The following is a 21,969-nucleotide window of genomic DNA, read 5'->3' on the forward strand; positions in this document are numbered from 1 at the left end:
CTACATCCATTTTCACAGTCACTTTGCCGTCTCTCGACTCCCTGCATTACTTCTCAATACTCAATTAGCCGAGAATGTTTCCTGCCCGGAGGAAACCCCGGCGCTATCATTAACACATCAATACTTTGCCTCCGTCTAATCCACTCGTAATTATTAACACATCAGCATTTTTCTCGCCTCATCTCCCAGTAACAGAACTCTCTGGGAAATTTGTTTACTGCAAGTGCTCTTAAAGGAGAGACAAATTGCTTCCCACGTCGGGGGGAAGCGCAACACACGCCGTACACATTCCTGGAAGCCGGCGGCGTCCACTTCACACCATAAGCTTCCAAACGCCATACGTGTTAATGCACAGAGGCGGCGTGTCAAGGGCGCGATGAAGGGAGGATTATTTTTATGCATGAGCTTTCAAATTGATCCATGCACACTAGAGACTCTGCTTAAGGCTCCTTAACTAGATTACATACACTTAGCGTCCAAGAGAGAGGCGTCTCCTAAGTGCTGTAGGGTAAGGTGGTATGTGAGGGCGATGCAATGAAATTAGCCATTAGCTCTCAAATACACACAAAATAGTCCATCGAAGAAAGGTGGTAGAAACCCAAGACAATATTTTATTACAAAACCGATGAGCAACAAAAAAAAAAAAAAATCCCCACACAAAATCAGAAACTTAAAAGTCATTTTACTCTGAGCACTCGCCTAAGGCTGTGAGGGGAAACTCTCAAAATATACACTAACTTTAAAGGGAACCAGTCATCTCAAAGCTTCCTAAGAAACCACTGGAACTGTGCATCAAAGATTCTCGTGTTCCTCCAGTATGTTGCTGCCTCACTCCAAAAGTGACTTTTATTCCCCATTTTTCTTTCAGTTATCCAAATCCAGGAGGTGTGAGTCCTGCTCCTCCGCCTCCTCCTCATGGCTGCCAATGCACCTTGAAATATCTGAGTGTGTGATGCGCCTGTTATTTCAGCATCCGCTGCCTATGGGAGTATCGTGCATGAGCTCAGCCTTGTAGCCGGGCACAACACTCATGCATGCACAGAGAAATTTCAAGGTGCAATGGAAGGCGAGGGGCAGGTTTACAATGCAGAGCACTCCTAGACTCCATGTCTGGAAGGAAAGGGAGGAGATAAAAGTCATTTCTGGAACGATGCATTAACATACTGGAGCCAAGCAAGGATACCAGGTACAGATTTTATTAAGAAGCTTTGAGGTTCCCTTTAAGAACCACTCCCAACAAAATTTAATTTCATCCCTGCAGGCTTTACATGATTCCCTGTAGAGCCGTCTCCTCTCTATCTCGTCAGTTACATTTCTCCATTTCTTGTCTGTAGTCTACGATTCCTTAATACAGCGTCACACGGGCAGCTAGAAACTGTATTGTCCCTGCCTGCTGGGGGAATATTGTGAAGAGACCTCACTCATGCAGCTAGACAGTCATCTTCTACATCACTATGACCATGTGCTGCCCCCTGTGGATGGCTGTCTACAGTCCATGTAATTGCATCACCCCTAACCCAAGACACGGGCAGGGAGATTTACAGCGGGTCTTAATGTGATCACATGACAGCTGGAGAACATAGAAACAACATGAATAAGATAACTGCAAGCTGGATTATATACATGGAGAATGGGCACATAATAAAAGAACATAATCTGAGTGCGGCTTTAATTATTTTTCCCCTAACACAACCCTAGGACTCTTCTAACATAACACTGGTACAGACAAGTGAATCGTCATTCTATACAAATAGGTTAAATACAGGATCCAGTTAGTCAGAACCCGACTCGTTGGAGCTTGGAGGGGTGCTGGCCATCTCCTCGTCATCTGATCCCTAAACAAAGATAGAAAACAAAAAATAAGGATGGTAAAGGACGTTCAGAGGATGGAGGCAAGTATCAGGCTGCTTTCCCGCTTACCTTCTTCCGTGCGCTTTCGTCGGAAGAACTTTCATCGCTAGTCACAAACTCCTTGCTCTTTACGGTGTTGGTTTTGACTGGAGTTCTTGCAGGAGAAGCGGATTTCCCCGGTTTCCCCTTCTCAGACTTTCCTGCCTTCTTCTTCTCCGGTTTTCCCTTCTTCTCCCTTGAACGAAACAAACAAACCAATAGAAAACGAGAACGATGGTGGCATCTGACCAGTGCCGGACCCGCGCGCTCACTTTTTGGAGGAATCAGCCGGAGCGTTCTCGTTATACTCCTTCATGGCTCGCTCGTAATCGCGCTTGGCTTCCTCTGCTTTACGATCCCATTCCTGTTAACACAAATCACATTGTAGAGGACACAGTGCATCCAGAGCACGCGTGGAGACCACCAAATCTTCCTTTCTCACCTCCTTTTTCTCCTTGTTCATGCTTTTCCAGATCTCTCCGGCTTTTTTGGACAGGTCGGTGATGCTGATGCCAGGATTCTCACTCTTTATCTTTTCACGGCTGGCATTCAACCACAACATGTAGGCAGACATTGGGCGTTTGGGTGCAGCAGGGTCTTTGCCTTTTTTACCCTACAAAAAAAAACAAAAACAAAATTGGTCATTGTTTTAAACCCTTCCCAATGTGCACCGTACTATTGCACCTATTTTTGAAGGTGGGAAGCGAAATAACAAATGCAAAAACAAAAAGGGTCCAGTTATTAATGGGTTAAAGGGACACGGAGGTCAGCACTATACGTGGTGCAGGAGGGGTGGAGCAGGACTCATTGTATCCCTAGAACCTGGAGTCCTGCTCCTCCCCCTCAGGCCCTGTTATTCAATGAGTCGGCTGGAGTGTTCCTTTGAAGATCTGTGGAAAGATGACATTTTCCTTCACATTTTTACTTTTGTGTCAGTGCCTGAGGAGCCAGTGCCTGGTCAGATGAAGTTCTCAGGAGAGCCCATGGTACAGCGATAGACGACCATGTGACTGACCAGAAACGGGAAATGTATACGAGGCATTTATAGCGATGTATTTCGCTTTCCCACTTTGTTACCTCTGCTTTTTTTTTTCTCGGCTTCTTCTCTTTAACAATTTTTGGTTTCTTGGCCTTCTTCTTCTTCTTTTCTCCCTCATCCTCGTCACTGCCAGCACTGGATGAACTGGCGGAGGGATTACTATCAAATCTATAATGTAGGTGAGAGGGGGGGAGGAGAAAACAAGTCAGGACAAAACAGGAACCTAATGCTCAGCAGCAGAGACGCAGCTACATTTACATAACTTACTCTTCCGCAACTTCATCTTCCTCCTCCCCAGGATTAAACGACTCGTCTACAGAAAGACAAACGCAGCAAATGTAAGAGGAGGAATCCAAAGTACATGTGACAGAGGGGACAGGTCGCAGCCTCACCGGTCTCGTCTCCAGAGTCATCGCTGTCCGCGTTCTCTCGGATCTTTCCTTCCTCCTTCATCCTCTCCAGGTAAGCGTCATGCTGCTGGTCGTCGTCAGAGTCAGCATAGTCGTCATACGCCTGCTTCACGCCCTAAAAGAGATGCAAGGGAAGGCCACAGAGTTATGGGAGTGAGACACCAAGGCCTACATCAAGCCCCGTGCACACAACGGTATGGGGGATAGTGATACGGGGACACCATCTGGGGTGCAAAGCGCTCATCCCCTCCTCCCGGCTGTGTGCATGAGGCCTGAGACTGGTCATTTTATTTAGGAGGGGTCACTGCACACCAAGTACTCAGCTATACTTTACATAGGACTGCACCTATTACTGCACACCAAGCCCTAAGCTGTACTTTACATGGGACTGCACTAGGGATTCATATTTCTCACCCGTTTTTAGCCTGAGGACGGGTGACTGCTTTACAGAAGAGGAGCAACATGGCCAATCTCCTGAGACGCAGATTATGAATGAGGAGATGGGAAAGGTCAGCTGCAATACCAGAAGGAGCCTGTGGACAGGGGAGGCGCTGCTCCTTTATACTAATCAGGTTGGAACCCTTTTATAGGTTGCACAACTGACTCTCCTTTGTAATGTTTGCACTTCCTGAATTCTCAGTAGGGATTTGTGTGAATGACATCATGAACCCCAGAGTTACCCCACATTTATGACCACAGGATGTGCACCCACACCCTGACCAAAGAGCTCTGCTTGCTGTCTGGGTAACGTCCTGGTGCAGGTCAGGTGAGTGCAGTGTTTAACGGTCTCATGGCCGTGTCCCTACACATGTAGTGCAATGCAGGAAAGCCGTGCAGCCATGCAGAAATCACAAAAATGTTCACAAAATCCACTTCTATGGGTCATGCAGGAATACTGGGACCTTTTGGGGACCTTGATGAGGCAGCAAGGTAGCAGTGCCCTCACACTACATGCGGACACACAGCAAACGTACAACCTGGGCCGGGGGGCGCTGACCTGTGACTTCTAACCCATGAGAGGAGAAGAGGAGACAAGGATGAGTACGGAGGAGCATGGGGGGCACCGGGGGCAGCCGCACCACCTGACACTCACCTCTTTCAAGCCTCTGTTCTTGATGTTCAGTTTCTTTGCATTAACAAAGTCAAAAAGTTTCCCGTATTCTTCCCTGGATGAGAGAAATCACTCAGGTTACGCAAGTGCTAAACATTAAACACAACAGCATAAAATTACTTCTGTAACAAATCTATCCTCACACTGCTGTGCTCTTCCTGCAGCCAGTGTATTGTCTTTTGTATATGTTTGTGTAAGGTATTAGTAGCTGCAGGGCTATGATATGTGAATTTATATACCGTATTTTTCGGACTAAAAGGCGCTCAAAAAATCCTTTGATTTTCTCAGAAATCAAAGGTGCGCCTTATATATGAACCATACTGACAGACAACAGCTCCCTTGAACTGTGCACAGGTCTGCCACCTGCTGGTCATTCATCCATATAATCAGGTGCGCCTTATATGTGAACCTAGACGTTTAGCAGGCATTTATTGATGGTGCGCCTTATAATCCGGTGCGCCTTATATATGAACCGAGACGTTTTAGCAGGCATTTATTGATGGTGCGCCTTATACTCCGGTGCGCCTTATAGTCCGAAAAACACTGTACCAGGAAAGTACATTCTCAAAGTACACTGAAGACGTGTCCTCACACTGCTGTGTTCTGTGCAGCCATTGTTATGTATTATCCCTGGAGAGATGTGTAATCATACATTTATGCATGTTGGTAGCAGTAAAAGGACTGTGAAATATGGATTTATGGTGCAGAATTTTAATGTTTGCAAATGCACTGGGAACATGACCTCACACTGCTGTGTTCTGTGTTCTCAGCAGTTAGTGTTATGATTACACATCTCTTAAGGGACAATGCATACCTTTGTGTATGTTGTAAGTAGCAATAGGACTGTAAAATGTAAATTTATGTACCAGGATTCTAGCTTCTCCAGGTACACTGGGGGTGTATCCTCACACTGCTGTGCTCTGTGCAGCCATTATTATGTATTGTCCCTGGAGAGATGTGTAATCAGACCTTTGTATGTGTTGTTGGTAACAGAAGGACTGAACAATGTATTAATATTTCAGGACATCAATGAAGCAAAATGGGGCACCCTCACACTTCTTTGCTCTTAGCACTGAACTGTTCCACATCGCTGACCCTCTAGTGTGCCAAAGCACAGAAGTGTGAGGACAAGGCCCATAGTGTGATCACACAGTTTGTTACAATCATAAAGCAACTCCGTAAGAAACCATAAGCGCTACCCGAAATATGCCCAAACTTATGCCAATTTAAACTGTAATGCAGGACGGTCGCCAGCAGGGCGGCTCTCATCTACAGAACAAAGTATGTATGTAATACCGTCTGCAGATCCTCAGCAATCAGGGCAGGCGTACCACGGAGGCTCACCGGAGCGGCGCGTGCAGGAACAATTAAGAAAAAGAAAGGATCCCCCAGCACAGCGTGTCTCCGATGTAAAACTTCAATTTTATTTGTATTACCTATAAGAACAGCATACATGGTCCAGACTGCCGCGTTTCGAGCGGAAGCTCTTAATCATAGTCTGAATGATTAGTTAAGAACATAAAATAAGTAGAAAAAAAAAAGTTGCTAAAAACAGCCAAAAGATTTCTATTACTAACAGGACATCACATATCAATTAGGTATCAGGTGTGGAAAAAACCATGGAAAAAAAGAATACGGAAAGGATTATAGAACATAGAACAAAAATACAAAGCGCTGAGCCCTGCGGATTATACAGAGTTCTAAATACAACTCACATATAAAAAAGTATATTAACAATAGTATCGATTCTTACAATGATAACATTGTGACCATCTAATAATATATAATATTTTTCTGAATTGTGTTTATTCCCCAAAAGTTCACAATCTAAACACAATTCAGAAAAATATTGTCTATAATTAGATGGTCACAATGTTATCATTGTAAGAATCGATACTATTGTTAATAATATACATTTTTATATGTGATGAGTTGTATTAAGAACTCTGTATTATCCATAGCGCATTGTATTTTTGTACTAGGTTCTATAATCCTGTCCGCATTCCCTTTTCTGTGTTTTTTTCCACACCCGATACCCAAATGATATGCGATGTCATGCTAGGCCTCATTCACACGCCCGTCTGTGAGGATGTATATGTGGCCGCAAATTTACATCCCCACATGTGTGGCACCGTTCCGCGCCCTACACCGGGAAAAGATAGAGCACGCCCTTAGTAATAGAACTCTATTGGCTCTTTTTAGCAACTTTTTTCTACTTCTACTATATGATGTTCTTAACTAAACACTCAGACTAGCCCTGTACGTAGGCAGTCTGGCCCATGTATGTGGTTCTTATCGGTAATACAAATAAAATTGAAGTTTCGCACGCAATGCAGAACATGCAATGTCACAGCTGATTATTATACAACTAGGGAAACCCTACAGGTCCATCTGTGAGTCGCCCCCTAGTGCTGAGCTGTGGTGCTGCAGCTATGGCTTTGGTCCACTTCACATCTCCATTAGGTCTTCAGTTATAGTGAGCCAAGTGCAGCAGTGGTGGAGCACAGAACCGGCCTCTCCATTATATCTTATGTCTGCAGTTACAGACCCGCAGCACACGCCGGCTCCAGCGCTTTCTCAGGGAGAGCATACGTCACAGACCAACACAAGAGCATATTCACACCAACCTCTCGATGTTGCTGAACGTGTACTGTGATCCTTGCTTTGTTTCGATTTCAAAGTCAAAAGAGCGAGTAGTTGTGGTGCCACGTGCAAAGTTCACACAATTTATTTCATCAAATCGGATGTGAACGGGGGGTTTGTGCACGTAGATGAACCCCCGCTCCAGGGGATACAGCAGTCCTGAGCTGGCCTTGTACGAGCAAGTGATGCACTGAGCTCCAGAGTGCCTGTAGAAAACAAAGAAGAGAGCATAAGGACGCTGCACTGGAACTAAGCATCTAAGAAGGGGACATGAGCACGCTGCACTGGAACCAAGCATCTGAGAAGGGGACATGAGCACGCTGCACTGGAACCAAGCATCTGAGAAGGGGACATGAGCACGCTGCACTGGAACCAAGCATCTGAGAAGGGGACATGAGTACGCTGCACTGGACCCAAGCATCTGAGAAGGGGCCATGAGCAAGCTGCACTGGACCCAAGCATCTGAGAAGGGGCCATGAGTACGCTGCACTGGAACCAAGCATCTAAGAAGAGAACATGAGCACGCTGCACTGGAACCAAGCAACTAAGAAGGGGCCCATGAGTACGCTGCACTGGAACTAAGCATCTAAAAAGGGGGCATCAGCACACTGCACTGGAAAATCACACTTAAGAAGGAGGCATGAGCACGCTGCACTAAAGATTTTTTTTTTTTAATGAAATTTGTGTGATCATTTTCTTAATGAGCTTATTTAGAATCCCCCTGCGAATACCACCCATTTTTAAAAGAACACTCGTCAAACTATTAAAAACTGTATTACGAAATTTTTTTAACCCTTTGAGCGCTGCAATTAAAATTGAAATTTAGAATAGTCCAATTTTGTGGGTAATACATTCATTCAGCCTTAAAATTTACACAAGATAAGAAATTTACCAAAAGATGAAAAGAGAAAAACAATCTAAAAACGTGTTATACAGAGACCCCACACTTGTGGATGTTACTTGTTGTATGGGCGCACAGCGAGGCGCAGGAGGGAAGGAGACCTTGCAGCTGCCAGTTTTGTCCCATAGAATGTAGTGGATTTTAGTTCTCATTGGCCCCTTTTGTAGGCTACAAAATTTTAGTTTTTCTGTTGGGGCCATGTCTGATACCCTTTTGGGGTGGCTGTGCCCCATTGCTGAAAGCGTGTCAACTATTTTTGGGTGGCGGAGGAGAAGAATATCATCAATTCTGTAATTGATTTCCGACTTTTTTTTGGTGTTCAACATATAGCCTACAAACCTTTTTGTCTTTAATCTATGTGTCAGCACGAAAATGTGGACACCATACTTTTATGTATAGATATTTGTTCTTACATTTTAATAAAATTGCTAAATAAAACACAACATGGGGAAAAAAATCTTTCGTTTTTGCATTGCCGTAACACTTATGTTTCATTTCTATAGAGTTGGATCATGGCTTGTTTTTTGTGGGACATGTTGTACTTTGCACCAATATCATTCTGGCATGCATCACTTTTTATCCCATTTTTTGTAGGATGAAATAGGTAAAAACGTATGTGTGGGTATTGTTATGATTTTAACTTTCACATTATGTCATTTTATGTGTTAAGGATTATGGGCATTTTTATTCATTATTTTATTTTTAATGACCCGACTTTACAGGCACTGCCTGTGGACAGCCCCGGGGTCCCAATCAGACCTCAGAGCTGCCACTGAAAGGATCACCGCCCCCTGAAGAGGGCGCAATCGTCGGGGAAGAGACCTACAGAAGGACATTTAAATGCCGCGCTCACGCTGACTGAGGCATTAAACAGGTTAAATACCCCCGAACAGAGCTTACTCCGACTGTGGGCGTTATAGCTGCCACCCAGTGTTTCAGCTCCGATTAGGAGATGAACAGTCATCAGCTCAGCGACAGATAAATATGTCACAGAGTGTTACTCTCCAGAGCTCAGTGACAGATTTATCTGTCGCTAAGCGCTAAGAGGTTAAGGGCAGAGGGTGATTGATCCCACTCCCTGCACCAAGGCTTTTGAGTGTGAGGATATAGTGATGGCAGCTGTTCACCCCGGGCATAGCAGGTAAAGGGTGTTCTAGTACCTCAAACACTGACTATTCATCAGACAAAAAGAAGAGATCCCAGGGGTTTTCCCACTGGGATCCAACGTTCAGAAAGAATGAATCGTCAGGATGAGCTGAGAGGAGGAATGGTGCCAAGGAGAGAGTTACATCAACCATTGGCCGCAATAAACACAAATCTAGAGATTGACAGCCATGGATCTGGGGGAAGAGAAGGGGAAAAAACCTGTAGACCCGAGTCCGAGCAGGAGCCTCTCCTCACCCTTGGAAGTTTCCTGGCACTGTGATCTTGCGGTTTACAAGAGCCTTCATGACGCGACTAACCATCTCATAGAGACAGCCAGACATGTTCTTCTTCAGCTTCCCTTCAAATCTCTTCTCAACTTCTTCTCTGAGGGGAAAGAGATTTATAAAAAAAAAAAAGGAATTAAATAGTAAAAGAAGCCTAGTGGAAAATATGGGAGCCTTACACATACAGGCGGTCCCCTACTTAAGAACACCTGACTTGCATACGATCCCTAGTTACAAACGGACCTCTGGATGTTGGTAATTTCCTGTACTTTAGCCTTAGGCTACAATAATCAGCTGTAACAGTTATCACAGGTGTCTGTAATGAAGCTTTAGTGTTAATCCTGGTTCTTATGACAATCCAACATTATTAAAATCCAATCGTCACAGAGACCAAAAAAAATTTGACTGGGGTTACAATAATAAAGTATACGGTTCCTACTTACATACAAACTCAACTTAAGAACACACCTACAGAACCTATCTTGTATGTAACCCGGGGACTGCCTGTATATAGTTAATGGCCTGCGCAGAGCATCCCCCCCATACACCATGCAGCGGCCTCCATTGACCAGCAGTGCAGATAACTAGAGCACTAGATAACTGGAGGTCATGGATACACATTGTAAAGAGCGATATTCTGCAGGCACAGCACATCGCATAGGACGTGTAACACTAGGACCGGCACTTACTCGCTCATGTTCAGGGTGAGGGTGATGTCCTCGTCTTTGGAGAAAAGCAGGATTAAGAAGTGATATCGCGTCTGCCCCTGCTTGATAGGAGGATCCAAGCTGATCTGTGGAGAAGAGATATTACAAGAACATTGTATTCTAGGTAGCCACAGAACATGCTCCTTAGTCGATAGGTTGCCCCAGCACATGCACCCCAGTAGATAGGTAGCCACAGCACATGCCCCTTAGTAGAAAGGTAGCCAACAGCACATGCCCCTTAGTAGAAAGGTAGCCACGGCACATGCCCCTTAGTAGAAAGGTAGCCACAGCACATGCCCCCAGTAGATAGGTAACCCCAGCACATGCCCCCCAGTAGATAGGTAACCCCAGCACATGCCCCCCAGTAGATAGGTAGCCACAGCACATGCCCCTTAGTAGAAAGGTAGCCACAGCACATGCCCCTTAGTAGAAAGGTAGCCACAGCACATGCCCCTTAGTAGAAAGGTAGCCACAGCACATGCCCCTTAGTAGAAAGGTAGCCACAGCACATGCCCCCAGTAGATAGGTAACCCCAGCACATGCCCCCCAGTAGATAGGTAACCCCAGCACATGCCCCCCAGTAGATAGGTAGCACCAGCACTTGCACCCAAGTAGATAGGTAGCACAGCACATGCTGCCCAATAGATAGGTATCCACAGCACATGCCCAAGGTAGATAGGTAGTCCTAACACATGCCCCCAGTAGGTAGGTAGCCACAGCAAATACCTCCCAGTAGATAGGTAGTGCCATAACATAATTGCCCCCAGTAGATAGGTAGCTCTGGTACATGACCCCAGTAGATAGGTAGTCACAGCAAGGGAATACTCACCTACCTGCTCTCCCTTCAGCGTCTTCTCATAACTCCTGCAGTCTTCTTTATGACTCAGACGCCACTGCCATCGTTGCTTGGATCATAGAGAAGAGTGGGTGCAGCTCTACTCTATGACACAGGTACTGTCACCTAAGCAATGGTGCGGCGATGGCACCTTGGTCACACAAAGGACGCAGGCAGTTGTAGCATCCCTGCCTGCATCCAGTGATCATTGTTGTGTGTGTCTTAGATGTACACACTGCTGATCGCTATTAATCAATGATTTGTCTGAGAGCCACATACAGCCATCAAAAGAGCCACATCTGGCTCCCGTTTATGGCTTTTACTCCGCGCTCCTCCTTTTTGGCACCTCCACTTTATTATTTAGGTCGGTAGAACCATTAGGGCACCAAATTTAAATAGGTTTTATTGTGTTTCAGTAGATTTTAAAAATTAAAACCTTTGGTCCACCAAAAAAATAAATCACTCATTTTGCCATATTCTGGGGCCGATTTCTGTTTCATACTTTGGTGTGGACGTGACAATGATATTTCACTGCTACTATTGTGGGACCGTACAACCTTTTTATTAAAAGTTTTCTAGGTTGCAAAATGGCAAGAAAGTCACGTTTCCGACATTTGGCGGGCATCATCTGTAACGCGGTTCACAGCCGAGAATGTCCGTTTTTATGTTTTGCTGAATTGGGCATTTTGAGTGTTGATGTACTCAACTTGTTTAAATTTTCCTCGGTTGTAAGGAGGTGGGGGATGGAGGGATTTGAGCCCTATGGTAGAAATTAATCCTGATATCTACTACTGTATTGCAGTATATGGGGATTTTCCTGCTGATCTATAAGAATGTGTCACCGGGACAATTATAGATTGTGCTGGATGATATACTGGGGAGTCACAGCAACAGATCATGCCCAAAATGGAAGCACCCACGTGCCGCTGGGATTTAAATGGTTAACTCTTATGATCAGTGCCAATACCAGTCGCGGGTGTTAGCTGTCTTCATACACTCACTGCAGCGCCATTGGTAAACATGATGCAGCACGAGATGTCCTGGGCCAGGAGCAGGTGACCTGTGTGGCCCATATACACAGACTTACCACAAAGAACATCTGGCGCTGGTCCTTATGCGGGAGGAGGAAGAGCCGCAGCACGGTGGTGTACGGGATTTTGTAGTCAAAGGTTTTCCCGTGCAGGTGGAGGAAGGTGGGGTAGATCCGGATGTCGTAGCGGCCACGAGGAGTCAGACACTGCAACTCGCGGAAAATGCAGACTGCATCGCCCGTCGCCTGGATGACGTCTGCCTTGGAGAGGACGTTTTTAGCAAAGGCCTAGAAGCAGAGGAGAAAAAAAAAATGTACTTAATCAGTAGAAATATGAGCCTAGTGAGTAATGAGATAAACATCCATGGAGTCATGTCATCCACCTACACTGCTACACACAAGGATTACAGAGGAGCTGCCCAGGACGTACAATACACGACCCCTCCTAAGGTGATCAAATGAAATCTCCCATCACAACCCATCACCAAAACCAGGGACATTACTCATATCTCCAGGCACTGGGACTGTGGTGTCTTCTTATATCTCTTATCCATGGCCTCCTTCCTTCTAAAACCAACTTCTAATATTATGCGAACAAGCCAGAAGGGGGGCCTAAAGGGGTATTTCCAGAACCCTCCGTGCTGTAGCTTCACAAGCTGTTACAATGTCCCCCCCCCTGCATTAGCAACCTGTGAAGGTGACAACCTATGAAGCCACAGCATGGAGCAGCTCAGGTAACACCCCCCAGAGCCCTACTGACTTATTAGTATTAATATTAGAAGGAAGGAGGCAAAAAGCCACCAGAGTCACAGCGCCTGGAGTAATGTCCCTGGTTTATCAGGATGGACTGTGATGTAGATTTCCACTATTACCAGTTTTTTACCCCAGAGAAAAAAGTATGAAAAGTACTTTCTCTAAAGTAAAATATTGCCATTTACCAATTGAAAACAAAAAAGTAATATGTAAATGAGCAGGAGAGTCCCTTTAGATGTGTCCACTACCACGCTCCCGCTTCTAACTAGTATAGAGCCAAGACAGAGACTTCACATAATAGAGGGAATTCTAGGAAGGACATTTCGTTTGTACCCGAGGGGCTGCTTGTAAGACCCCCCTGACCAGAATGTTATTCCCGATCCTGTAGAAAGATAAATTAATATGGGACGATCCTTTTTACGTCAAAACCTGTTGTTACCTCTACTGGATCTCCTCCATCCTCTTGCGTGGGGGGGACATAGAATCGAATCTCCATAAGGGAAACATCAGAATCGTCGTTCTGGTGGAACTCCAGCGTCACCTCGTTCTTCCCGGTGGTGCACTGAGACACGTTACTCAGCGGGAGCTCAAACGCCGGCTGTTCTCCAATATCAAAGGAGAGAAGCTGCCCTAAAGACAAGAGGAGGAAGAGTCTACACATACACGAGCTGGGGGTCCGCGGCAGCAATGTGACTACACGTCTAGTAACTCACCTCCAAACCTTGCACTGCCCCAGTTCCATCCCTTCACACACAGATCTTTCTCTACCAGGTCCACGTGGAAGTGCGTCTTGAAGAAGTCGGAAATCTTATCGTACTCCTGCAGTGATGAGACACAGCATGCAGGAGGTGAGGCACTTCCCAGATGGCACAGAGGGGGGCGCTGCATTTATAGTATCTAAAGACCATCAGTGCCATATGAAAGCATTACAGCTGCTTATACCACGTCTACCTACAGGCGTGCGACCTCATAGATCAATGGTACCAATACCCAGCAACCCCTCACTGCTCTTTCGCTGGCCGAGTATGATCGCGTTCTATACTATAGCAATGCTGGCACCTATAGGACTGTATAGTGGGATACGTCACAGCCTGCAGCAAGTAGGTGAAAGTCAGGGCTCCTCCCAATACACACGAAGCTTCTCCTACTCTGGGAGCACAATACAGTGAGCCATGAAATGTATAGGGTGACACAACAATGGACAGCGGGACGAGTCACACAAACAGAGTAGTCACATTAAGTTCACCTGTAAAGGTCAGAGGGGACTTTAGGCCAATCCTGAAATTTTACACACAAGCCAAATATCCTTAGCAGTGTGTCAGTGCAGTCCGGTATGTTGTATGATGTGTGTACTTACCCCCTCCCTGAAGCCGTCATACTTGAACACGTGACCTGCACGTGTCACTAGTTTAATTCCATGGCCAAGCGCTACCCGGCGCCATAGGCCCTCCGACAGATCCGCAGCAGCAATGTTCTCCACCTTCCCTGTCTTACTATTCTTGTACATGAGCCCGGCCTTGGAGAGACGGAGGCGGCCATCATTCTGTGACGGGAAGACAAGAGACAGGTGAGGGGACAGAATGTCATCGCTACAATGTCACAGCTGCCGGCAGTGCAGACAGAAGGCTACAATGCCACAAGTGACACACACACGGTGTCTATAGGTGGCGGCGCTCTACACACACACACACGGTGTCTATAGGTGGCGGCGCTCTACACACACACACACGGTGTCTATAGGTGGCGGCGCTCTACACACACACACACGGTGTCTATAGGTGGCGGCGCTCTACACACACACACACACGGTGTCTATAGGTGGCGGCGCTCTACACACACACGGTGTCTATAGGTGGCGGCGCTCTACACACACACACACGGTGTCTATAGGTGGCGGCGCTCTACACACACACACACGGTGTCTATAGGTGGCGGCGCTCTACACACACACACGGTGTCTATAGGTGGCGGCGCTCTACACACACACACGGTGTCTATAGGTGGCGGCGCTCTACACACACACACGGTGTCTATAGGTGGCGGCGCTCTACACACACACACGGTGTCTATAGGTGGCGGCGCTCTACACACACACACACGGTGTCTATAGGTGGCGGCGCTCTACACACACACACGGTGTCTATAGGTGGCGGCGCTCTACACACACACACGGTGTCTATAGGTGGCGGCGCTCTACACACACACACGGTGTCTATAGGTGGCGGCGCTCTACACACACACACGGTGTTTATAGGTGGCGGCGCTCTACACACACACACGGTGTCTATAGGTGGCGGCGCTCTACACACACACACACACACACACAAACACAGTGTTTATAGGTGGCGGCGCTCTACACACACACACGGTGTCTATAGGTGGCGGCGCTCTACACACACGTGTCTATAGGTGGCGGCGCTCTACACACACACACACACGTGTCTATAGGTGGCGGCGCTCTACACACACACGTGTCTATAGGTGGCGGCGCTCTACACACACACACGTGTCTATAGGTGGCGGCCCTTTACACACACACACGTGTCTATAGGTGGCGGCCCTTTACACACACACACAGTGTCTATAGCTGGCAGCGCTCTACACGCACACAGTCTTTAGCTGTCGGAGCTCTACACACACAGTCTATAGATGCCGGAGCTCTACATATACACTGTCTATGGGTGTTGGTGTTCTACACACACACCTATAGACAGTGTGTGTGTAGAGCGCAGGCACCTATAGACAGTGTGTGTGTAGAGCGCAGGCACCTATAGACAGTGTGTGTGTAGAGCGCAGGCACCTATAGACAGTGTGTGTGTAGAGCGCAGGCACCTATAGACAGTGTGTGTGTAGAGCGCAGGCACCTATAGACAGTGTGTGTGTAGAGCGCAGGCACCTATAGACAGTGTGTGTGTAGAGCGCAGGCACCTATAGACAGTGTGTGTGTGTAGAGCGCAGGCACCTATAGACAGTGTGTGTGTGTAGAGCGCAGGCACCTATAGACAGTGTGTGTGTGTAGAGCGCAGGCACCTATAGACAGTGTGTGTGTGTAGAGCGCAGGCACCTATAGACAGCGTGTGCGCGTAGAGGGCAGGCACCTATAGACAGCGTGGGCGCGTAGAGGGCAGGCACCTATAGACAGCGTGGGCGCGTAGAGGGCAGGCACCTATAGACAGCGTGGGCGCGTAGAGGGCAGGCACCTATAGACAGCGTGGGCGCGTAGAGGGCAGGCACCTATAGACAGCGTGGGCGCGTAGAGGGCAGGCACCTATAGACAGCGTGGGCGCGTAGAGCGCAGGCACCTATAGACAGCGTGGGCGCATAGCGCGCAGGCACCTATAGACAGCGTGGGCGCATAGCGCGCAGGCACCTATAGACAGCGTGGGCGCATAGCGCGCAGGCACCTATAGACAGCGTGGGCGCATAGCGCGCAGGCACCTATAGACAGCGTGGGCGCATAGCGCGCAGGCACCTATAGACAGCGTGGGCGCATAGCGCGCAGGCACCTATAGACAGCGTGGGCGCATAGCGCGCAGGCACCTATAGACAGCGTGGGCGCGTAGAGCGCAGGGACCTATAGACAGCGTGGGCGCGTAGAGCGTGGGTGGGTGTGCGCGCGTAGAGTGCAGGCACTTATAGACAATGTGTGCGTAGAGCGCAGGCACCTATATATAGTGTGGGTGGGCACGCGCGTAGAGCGCAGGCACCTATAGACAGTGTGGGTGTGTGCGCGTAGAGCGCAGGCACCCATAGACAGTGTGGGTGTAGAGTGCAGGCACCTATAGGTCGCGGGCGTAGAGCGCAGGCACCTATAGACAGTGTGGGTGTGTGCGCGTAGAGCGCAGGCACCCATAGACAGTGTGGGTGTAGAGTGCAGGCACCTATAGGTCGCGGGCGTAGAGCGCAGGCACCTATGGACCGTGTGGGTGTGCGCGCGTAGAGCCCAGGCACCTATAGACAGTGTGGGTGTAGAGTGCAGGCACCTATAGGTCGCGGGCGTAGAGCGCAGGCACCTATAGACAGCGGGTGTAGAGCACATATACAGTGTGTATACATAGCGCGCACACATAATATAGACATATGGCGTCGGTGATGACAGTACACGTCCTGCAGCCGCGGTGTACGGCTCTTACCATAGATCCCTTCACCTCCTGGTAGATGTCGTTAAACTCCAACGTGTCGGCCATTGTGTCACGTGCTCCGCGGCGCCGGGCCTCCCCTCACTTCTCTTCCCGCCAGCGCACGCACGGAGCTGCCGGAAGTGACGCTCCCGGAGAGTTCTCGGCCAGCAGCAAAGCCCGTGTCGTCACTTCCGCTCATAATGCACGCGGACAGCGGCGGCCATGTTGTGGTTGGAATCGTACGCCTCGCTTTACAAGGAGGACATTATCGTATCAGTCTCTGCTATACACTGGCATTTTTTATCTTCCACATAAGAACCTTCCAACTACCGTCATAGAATATGAGCACACCCCTTACACCTCAGTCCTTACTATCCCTAGAAAGATTTCCTTTAAAGACTCTTTTTTTTATTTTGCCTTCCCAGAAACACCCCTCATATTGTGCCCCCCTCTCTTATTTTGACACCCCAGAAACCCCGTTATTGTGGCATCACAGGACATTAATAAACACAACATATACTCACCTTTCCCGTTCCCTCTCAGCAGCTCCTTCTGCTGTGTGATATCAATACATAGCGGCTGCTACACACAGCACAGGCACATTCCTCCCCCCAGGCAGGACAGCGGGACAAGGCCCAAAAACCAGGACCATCCCACAGGAGGTGTGAATTATAGGTTGATATTATTATTATATAATTATTAGTTGAGTGTAAGGTGTAAATGTAGCCTTCACTCTTTTGTGTCACTGCAGTTTTCCTGCTCAGATTGTAGGAGCAGGACCTTGTCTCCAGCTGTTAGAGAGAAGCAGATTCTCGTGGGTTTATTAGAGCTGCTGGGCCTGATCAAGACACATGCCCCCAGGAGAGGTCATGTCACCCTGTAACTGGGACTCTTATAGATGGAAAACTTGGAAAAATAAATTAATACGGTATATAAGCCGACCTGAGTATAAGCTGAGGCCCCTAATTTTACCACCAAAAACTAGGAAAACCTATTGACTCGAGTATAAGCCGAGAGTGGGAAATGCATTGGTCACAGACTCCCAGTATATAGCTAGCCAGCCCCCAGTAGTATACAGCCAGCCTGCCCCATGTAGTATACAGCCAGCCTGCCCCCTGTAGTATACAGCCAGCCTGCCCCCTGTTGTATACAGCCAGCCCAGCCTGCCCCCTGTAGTATACAGCAAGCCCAGCCTGCCCCCAGTATTATACAGCCTGCCCAGCCTGTCCCCAGTAGTATACAGCCAGCCCAGCCTGCCCCCTGTGGTATACAGCCAGCCCAGCCTGCCCCCTGTGGTATACAGCCCAGCCTGCCCCCAGTAGTATACAGCCAGCGCAGCCTGCTGAAAAACTCGACTTATACACGAGTATATACGGTAAATAGAATTTTTTTAACAAAAAGTTTCAAATGTTTTTTTATCACCTCATTGAGGACATATAAAGTTAAAAAAAAACAGACTAAATATAAATTAATATATAAATATAGAGAAATAAGGTTCTGCTACACCACTCACTATGTCAGAGAGTATATATTATTTATTTAAAAGACGTACAATAAAGCTTTAAAATAAAAACCAGCTATACCATGTAGACTCGGCTATAAGCCCACCCAAGTATAAGCCGAGGCCCCTACTTTTACCACATAAAAAGTCTCCCCTCTTCCGGTTTTACTAAGAAAGGTTCATCATAGACTGCTTGAGGGGGTGACCCTCAGCAGATGGTTTGGTTAATATGGTTGGTTGGTAGCCACATCGGCTCTCGCCACTTGCCAGGAGGTTAGTGGCTTGTGGATATGGTAAGTGTGGCTTGCACGCTGAGCGTGATTTATGAGCAGTTTTTAATTACAGGCAGTCCCTGAGTTACGTACAAGATCGGTTCTGCAGGTTTGTTCTTATGTTGAATTTGTATGTAAGTCAGAACTGTATATTTTATCATTGTAACCCCAGCCAAATATTTTTTGGGTCTCTGTGATAATTGGATTTTAAAAATGTTGGGTTGTCATGAGAACGAGGAATAACAATGAAGCTTCATTACAGACACCTGTGATAACTGTTACATCTGATTATTGTAGCCTAAGGCTAAAGTACAATAGATTACAAACATCCAGAGGTCCGTTTGTAACTAGGAGTCGTCTGTAAGTCGGGTGTTCTTAAGTAGAGGACCGCCTGTATTTTGTTTGTAATTATGCCGGATTTAGATGTTGCTTGTTAATATCGAAAGTGATTTCCGCTCTGTTGTCATGTACTCGACCACTTCCTTTATATAAATGGATCGGTATTTGGAGAATTTCATGTTGTATATTTTATTATGTCCTAATAAAGTTTATGTTTTACAGATTTGTTACAAGAATAGAATAAAGCTGCGACCAGCACTTTTCCAACAAAAGTTGTCTGTGTACTTATTTAGTTAATGTTTTGGTAGGGAGGCCATTTCCCCCTAGTCTCAGCCCTGTCCTGGTCATGAAGTCAATGCAATAGGAACCATACAAGAAAGAAGACATAGAGAAAGATTACCAAATGCCAAGGCTGTGGGGAGGAAGTCAGAGCCCACACGTTTTATCACAGATGTGTGACTTCCTCAGGGGTAAGTGAGGTAGTACTGAGCATATCCCATATATATATATCATCCATGGTGGAGATCCCCCCACACCAAAAATTATCTCCTCCCCCTCCCTGTACAATGACCTCTATATACATAACACTGACCCATCATTACATCACTACTGACAATAGATGATGTCACAGCTTATCCCCTCCCCCTCCCTGTACAATGTCCTCTATATAGATAACACTGACCCATCATTACATCACTACTGACAATAGATGATGTCACAGCTTATCTCCTCCCCCTCCCTGTACAATGTCCTCTATATAGATAACACTGACCCATCATTACATCACTACTGACAATAGATGATGTCACAGCTTATCTCCTCCCCCTCCCTGTACAATGACCTCTATATAGATAACACTGACCCATCATTACATCACTACTGACAATAGATGATGTCACAGCTTATCTCCTCCCCCTCCCTGTACAATGACCTCTATATAGATAACACTGACCCATCATTACATCACTACTGACAATAGATGATGTCACAGCTTATCTCCTCCCCCTCCCTGTACAATGACCTCTATATAGATAACACTGATCCATCATTACATCACTACTGACAATAGATGATGTCACAGCTTATCTCCTCCTCCTCCCTGTACAATGACCTCTATATAGATAACACTGACCCATCATTACATCACTACTGACAATAGATGATGTCACAGCTTATCTCCTCCCCCTCCCTGTACAATGTCCTCTATATAGATAACACTGACCCATCATTACATCACTACTGACAATAGATGATGTCACAGCTTATCTCCCCCCCCCCCTCCCTGTACAATGACCTCTATATAGATAACACTGACCCATCATTACATCACTACTAACAATAGATGATGTCACAGCTTATCTCCTCCCCCTCCCTTTACAATGACCTCTATATAGATAACACTGACCCATCATTACATCACTACTGACAATAGATGATGTCACAGCTTATCTCCTCCTCCTCCCTGTACAATGCCCTCTAAATAGATAACACTAACCCATCATTACATCACTACTGACAATAGATGATGTCACAGCTTATCTCCTCCCCCTCCCTGTATAATGACCTCTATATACATAACACTGACCCATCATTACATCACTACTGACAATAGATGATGTCACAGCTTATCTCCCCCCCCCTCCCTGTACAATGACCTCTATATAGATAACACTGACCCATCATTACATCACTACTGACAATAGATGATGTCACAGCTTATCTCCTCCCCCTCCCTGTAAAATGACCTCTAAATAGATAACACTAACCCATCATTACATCACTACTGACAATAGATGATGTCACAGCTTATCTCCTCCCCCTCCCTGTATAATGACCTCTATATAGATAACACTGACCCATTATTACATCACTAATGACAATAGATGATGTCACAGCTTATCCCCTCCCCCTCCCTGTACAATGACCTCTATATAGATAACACTGACCCATCATTACATCACCACTGACAATAGATGATGCCACAGCTTATCTCCTCCCCCTCCCTGTACAATGACCTCTATATAGATAACACTGACCCATCATTACATCACTACTGACAATAGATGATGTCACAGCTTATCTCCTCCCCCTCCCTGTACAATGACCTCTATATAGATAACACTGACCCATCATTACATCACCACTGACAATAGATGATGTCACAGCTTATCTCCTCCCCCTCCCTGTACAATGACCTCTATATAGATAACACTGACCCATCATTACATCACTACTGACAATAGATGATGTCACAGCTTATCTCCTCCCCCTCCCTCCTGTGCAATGACCTCTATATAGATAACACTGACCCATCATTACATCACTACTGACAATAGATGATGTCACAGCTTATCCCCTCCCGCTCCCTGTACAATGACCTCTATATAGATAACACTGACCCATTATTACATCACTAATGACAATAGATGATGTCACAGCTTATCCCCTCCCCCTCCCTGTACAATGACCTCTATATAGATAACACTGACCCATTATTACATCACTAATGACAATAGATGATGTCACAGCTTATCTCCTCCCACACCCTGTACAATGACCTCTATATAGATAACACTGACCCATCATTACATCACTACTGACAATAGATGATGCCACAGCTTATCTCCTCCTCCTCCCTGTACAATGACCTCTATATAGATAACACTGACCCATCATTACATCACTACTGACAATAGATGATGTCACAGCTTATCTCCTCCCCCCTCCCTGTACAATGTCTTCCATATAGATAACACTGATCCATCATTACATCACTACTGACAATAGATGATGTCACAGCTCATCTCCTCCCCCCTCCCTGTACAATGACCTCTATATAGATAACACTGATCCATTATTACATCACTACTGACAATAGATGATGTCACAGCTTATCCCCTCCCCCTCCCTGTACAATGACCTCTATATAGATAACACTGACCCATTATTACATCACTAATGACAATAGATGATGTCACAGCTCATCT

General features: G+C 46.6%; 1 protein-coding gene across 1 annotated transcript; it reads right to left on the bottom strand.

Moving 5' to 3' along the window:
- Positions 1 to 584: 584 nt before the first annotated feature.
- SSRP1 (structure specific recognition protein 1) lies at positions 585 to 17,042 on the bottom strand. Its single transcript, XM_072130224.1, has 16 exons — positions 16,883 to 17,042; positions 14,107 to 14,292; positions 13,463 to 13,568; positions 13,189 to 13,379; positions 12,054 to 12,284; positions 10,114 to 10,217; positions 9,396 to 9,524; positions 7,078 to 7,299; positions 4,433 to 4,505; positions 3,322 to 3,454; positions 3,197 to 3,242; positions 2,968 to 3,097; positions 2,333 to 2,503; positions 2,163 to 2,254; positions 1,921 to 2,086; positions 585 to 1,835 (listed from the first exon to the last, which is right to left on the bottom strand). Exons 1-16 carry the CDS (start codon positions 16,934 to 16,936, stop codon positions 1,773 to 1,775), a joined length of 2,097 nt encoding a protein of 698 aa, XP_071986325.1. The 5' UTR covers positions 16,937 to 17,042; the 3' UTR covers positions 585 to 1,772.
- Positions 17,043 to 21,969: the final 4,927 nt, after the last annotated feature.

This window comes from Engystomops pustulosus, chromosome 11 (assembly GCF_040894005.1).
Source record: "Engystomops pustulosus chromosome 11, aEngPut4.maternal, whole genome shotgun sequence".
Taxonomy (NCBI): Eukaryota; Metazoa; Chordata; class Amphibia; order Anura; family Leptodactylidae; genus Engystomops; species Engystomops pustulosus.

Coding starts and splice junctions, on each gene's coding strand:
- SSRP1 (XM_072130224.1), bottom strand. CDS start 16,936: ATGGCCGACACGTTGGAGTTTAACGACATCTACCAGGAGGTGAAGGGA. Junction 13,380..13,462: donor GGGCAGTGCAAGGTTTGGAG/GTGAGTTACTAG, acceptor TCTTGTCTTTAG/GGCAGCTTCTCTCCTTTGAT. Junction 2,255..2,332: donor TGAACAAGGAGAAAAAGGAG/GTGAGAAAGGAA, acceptor TTGTGTTAACAG/GAATGGGATCGTAAAGCAGA.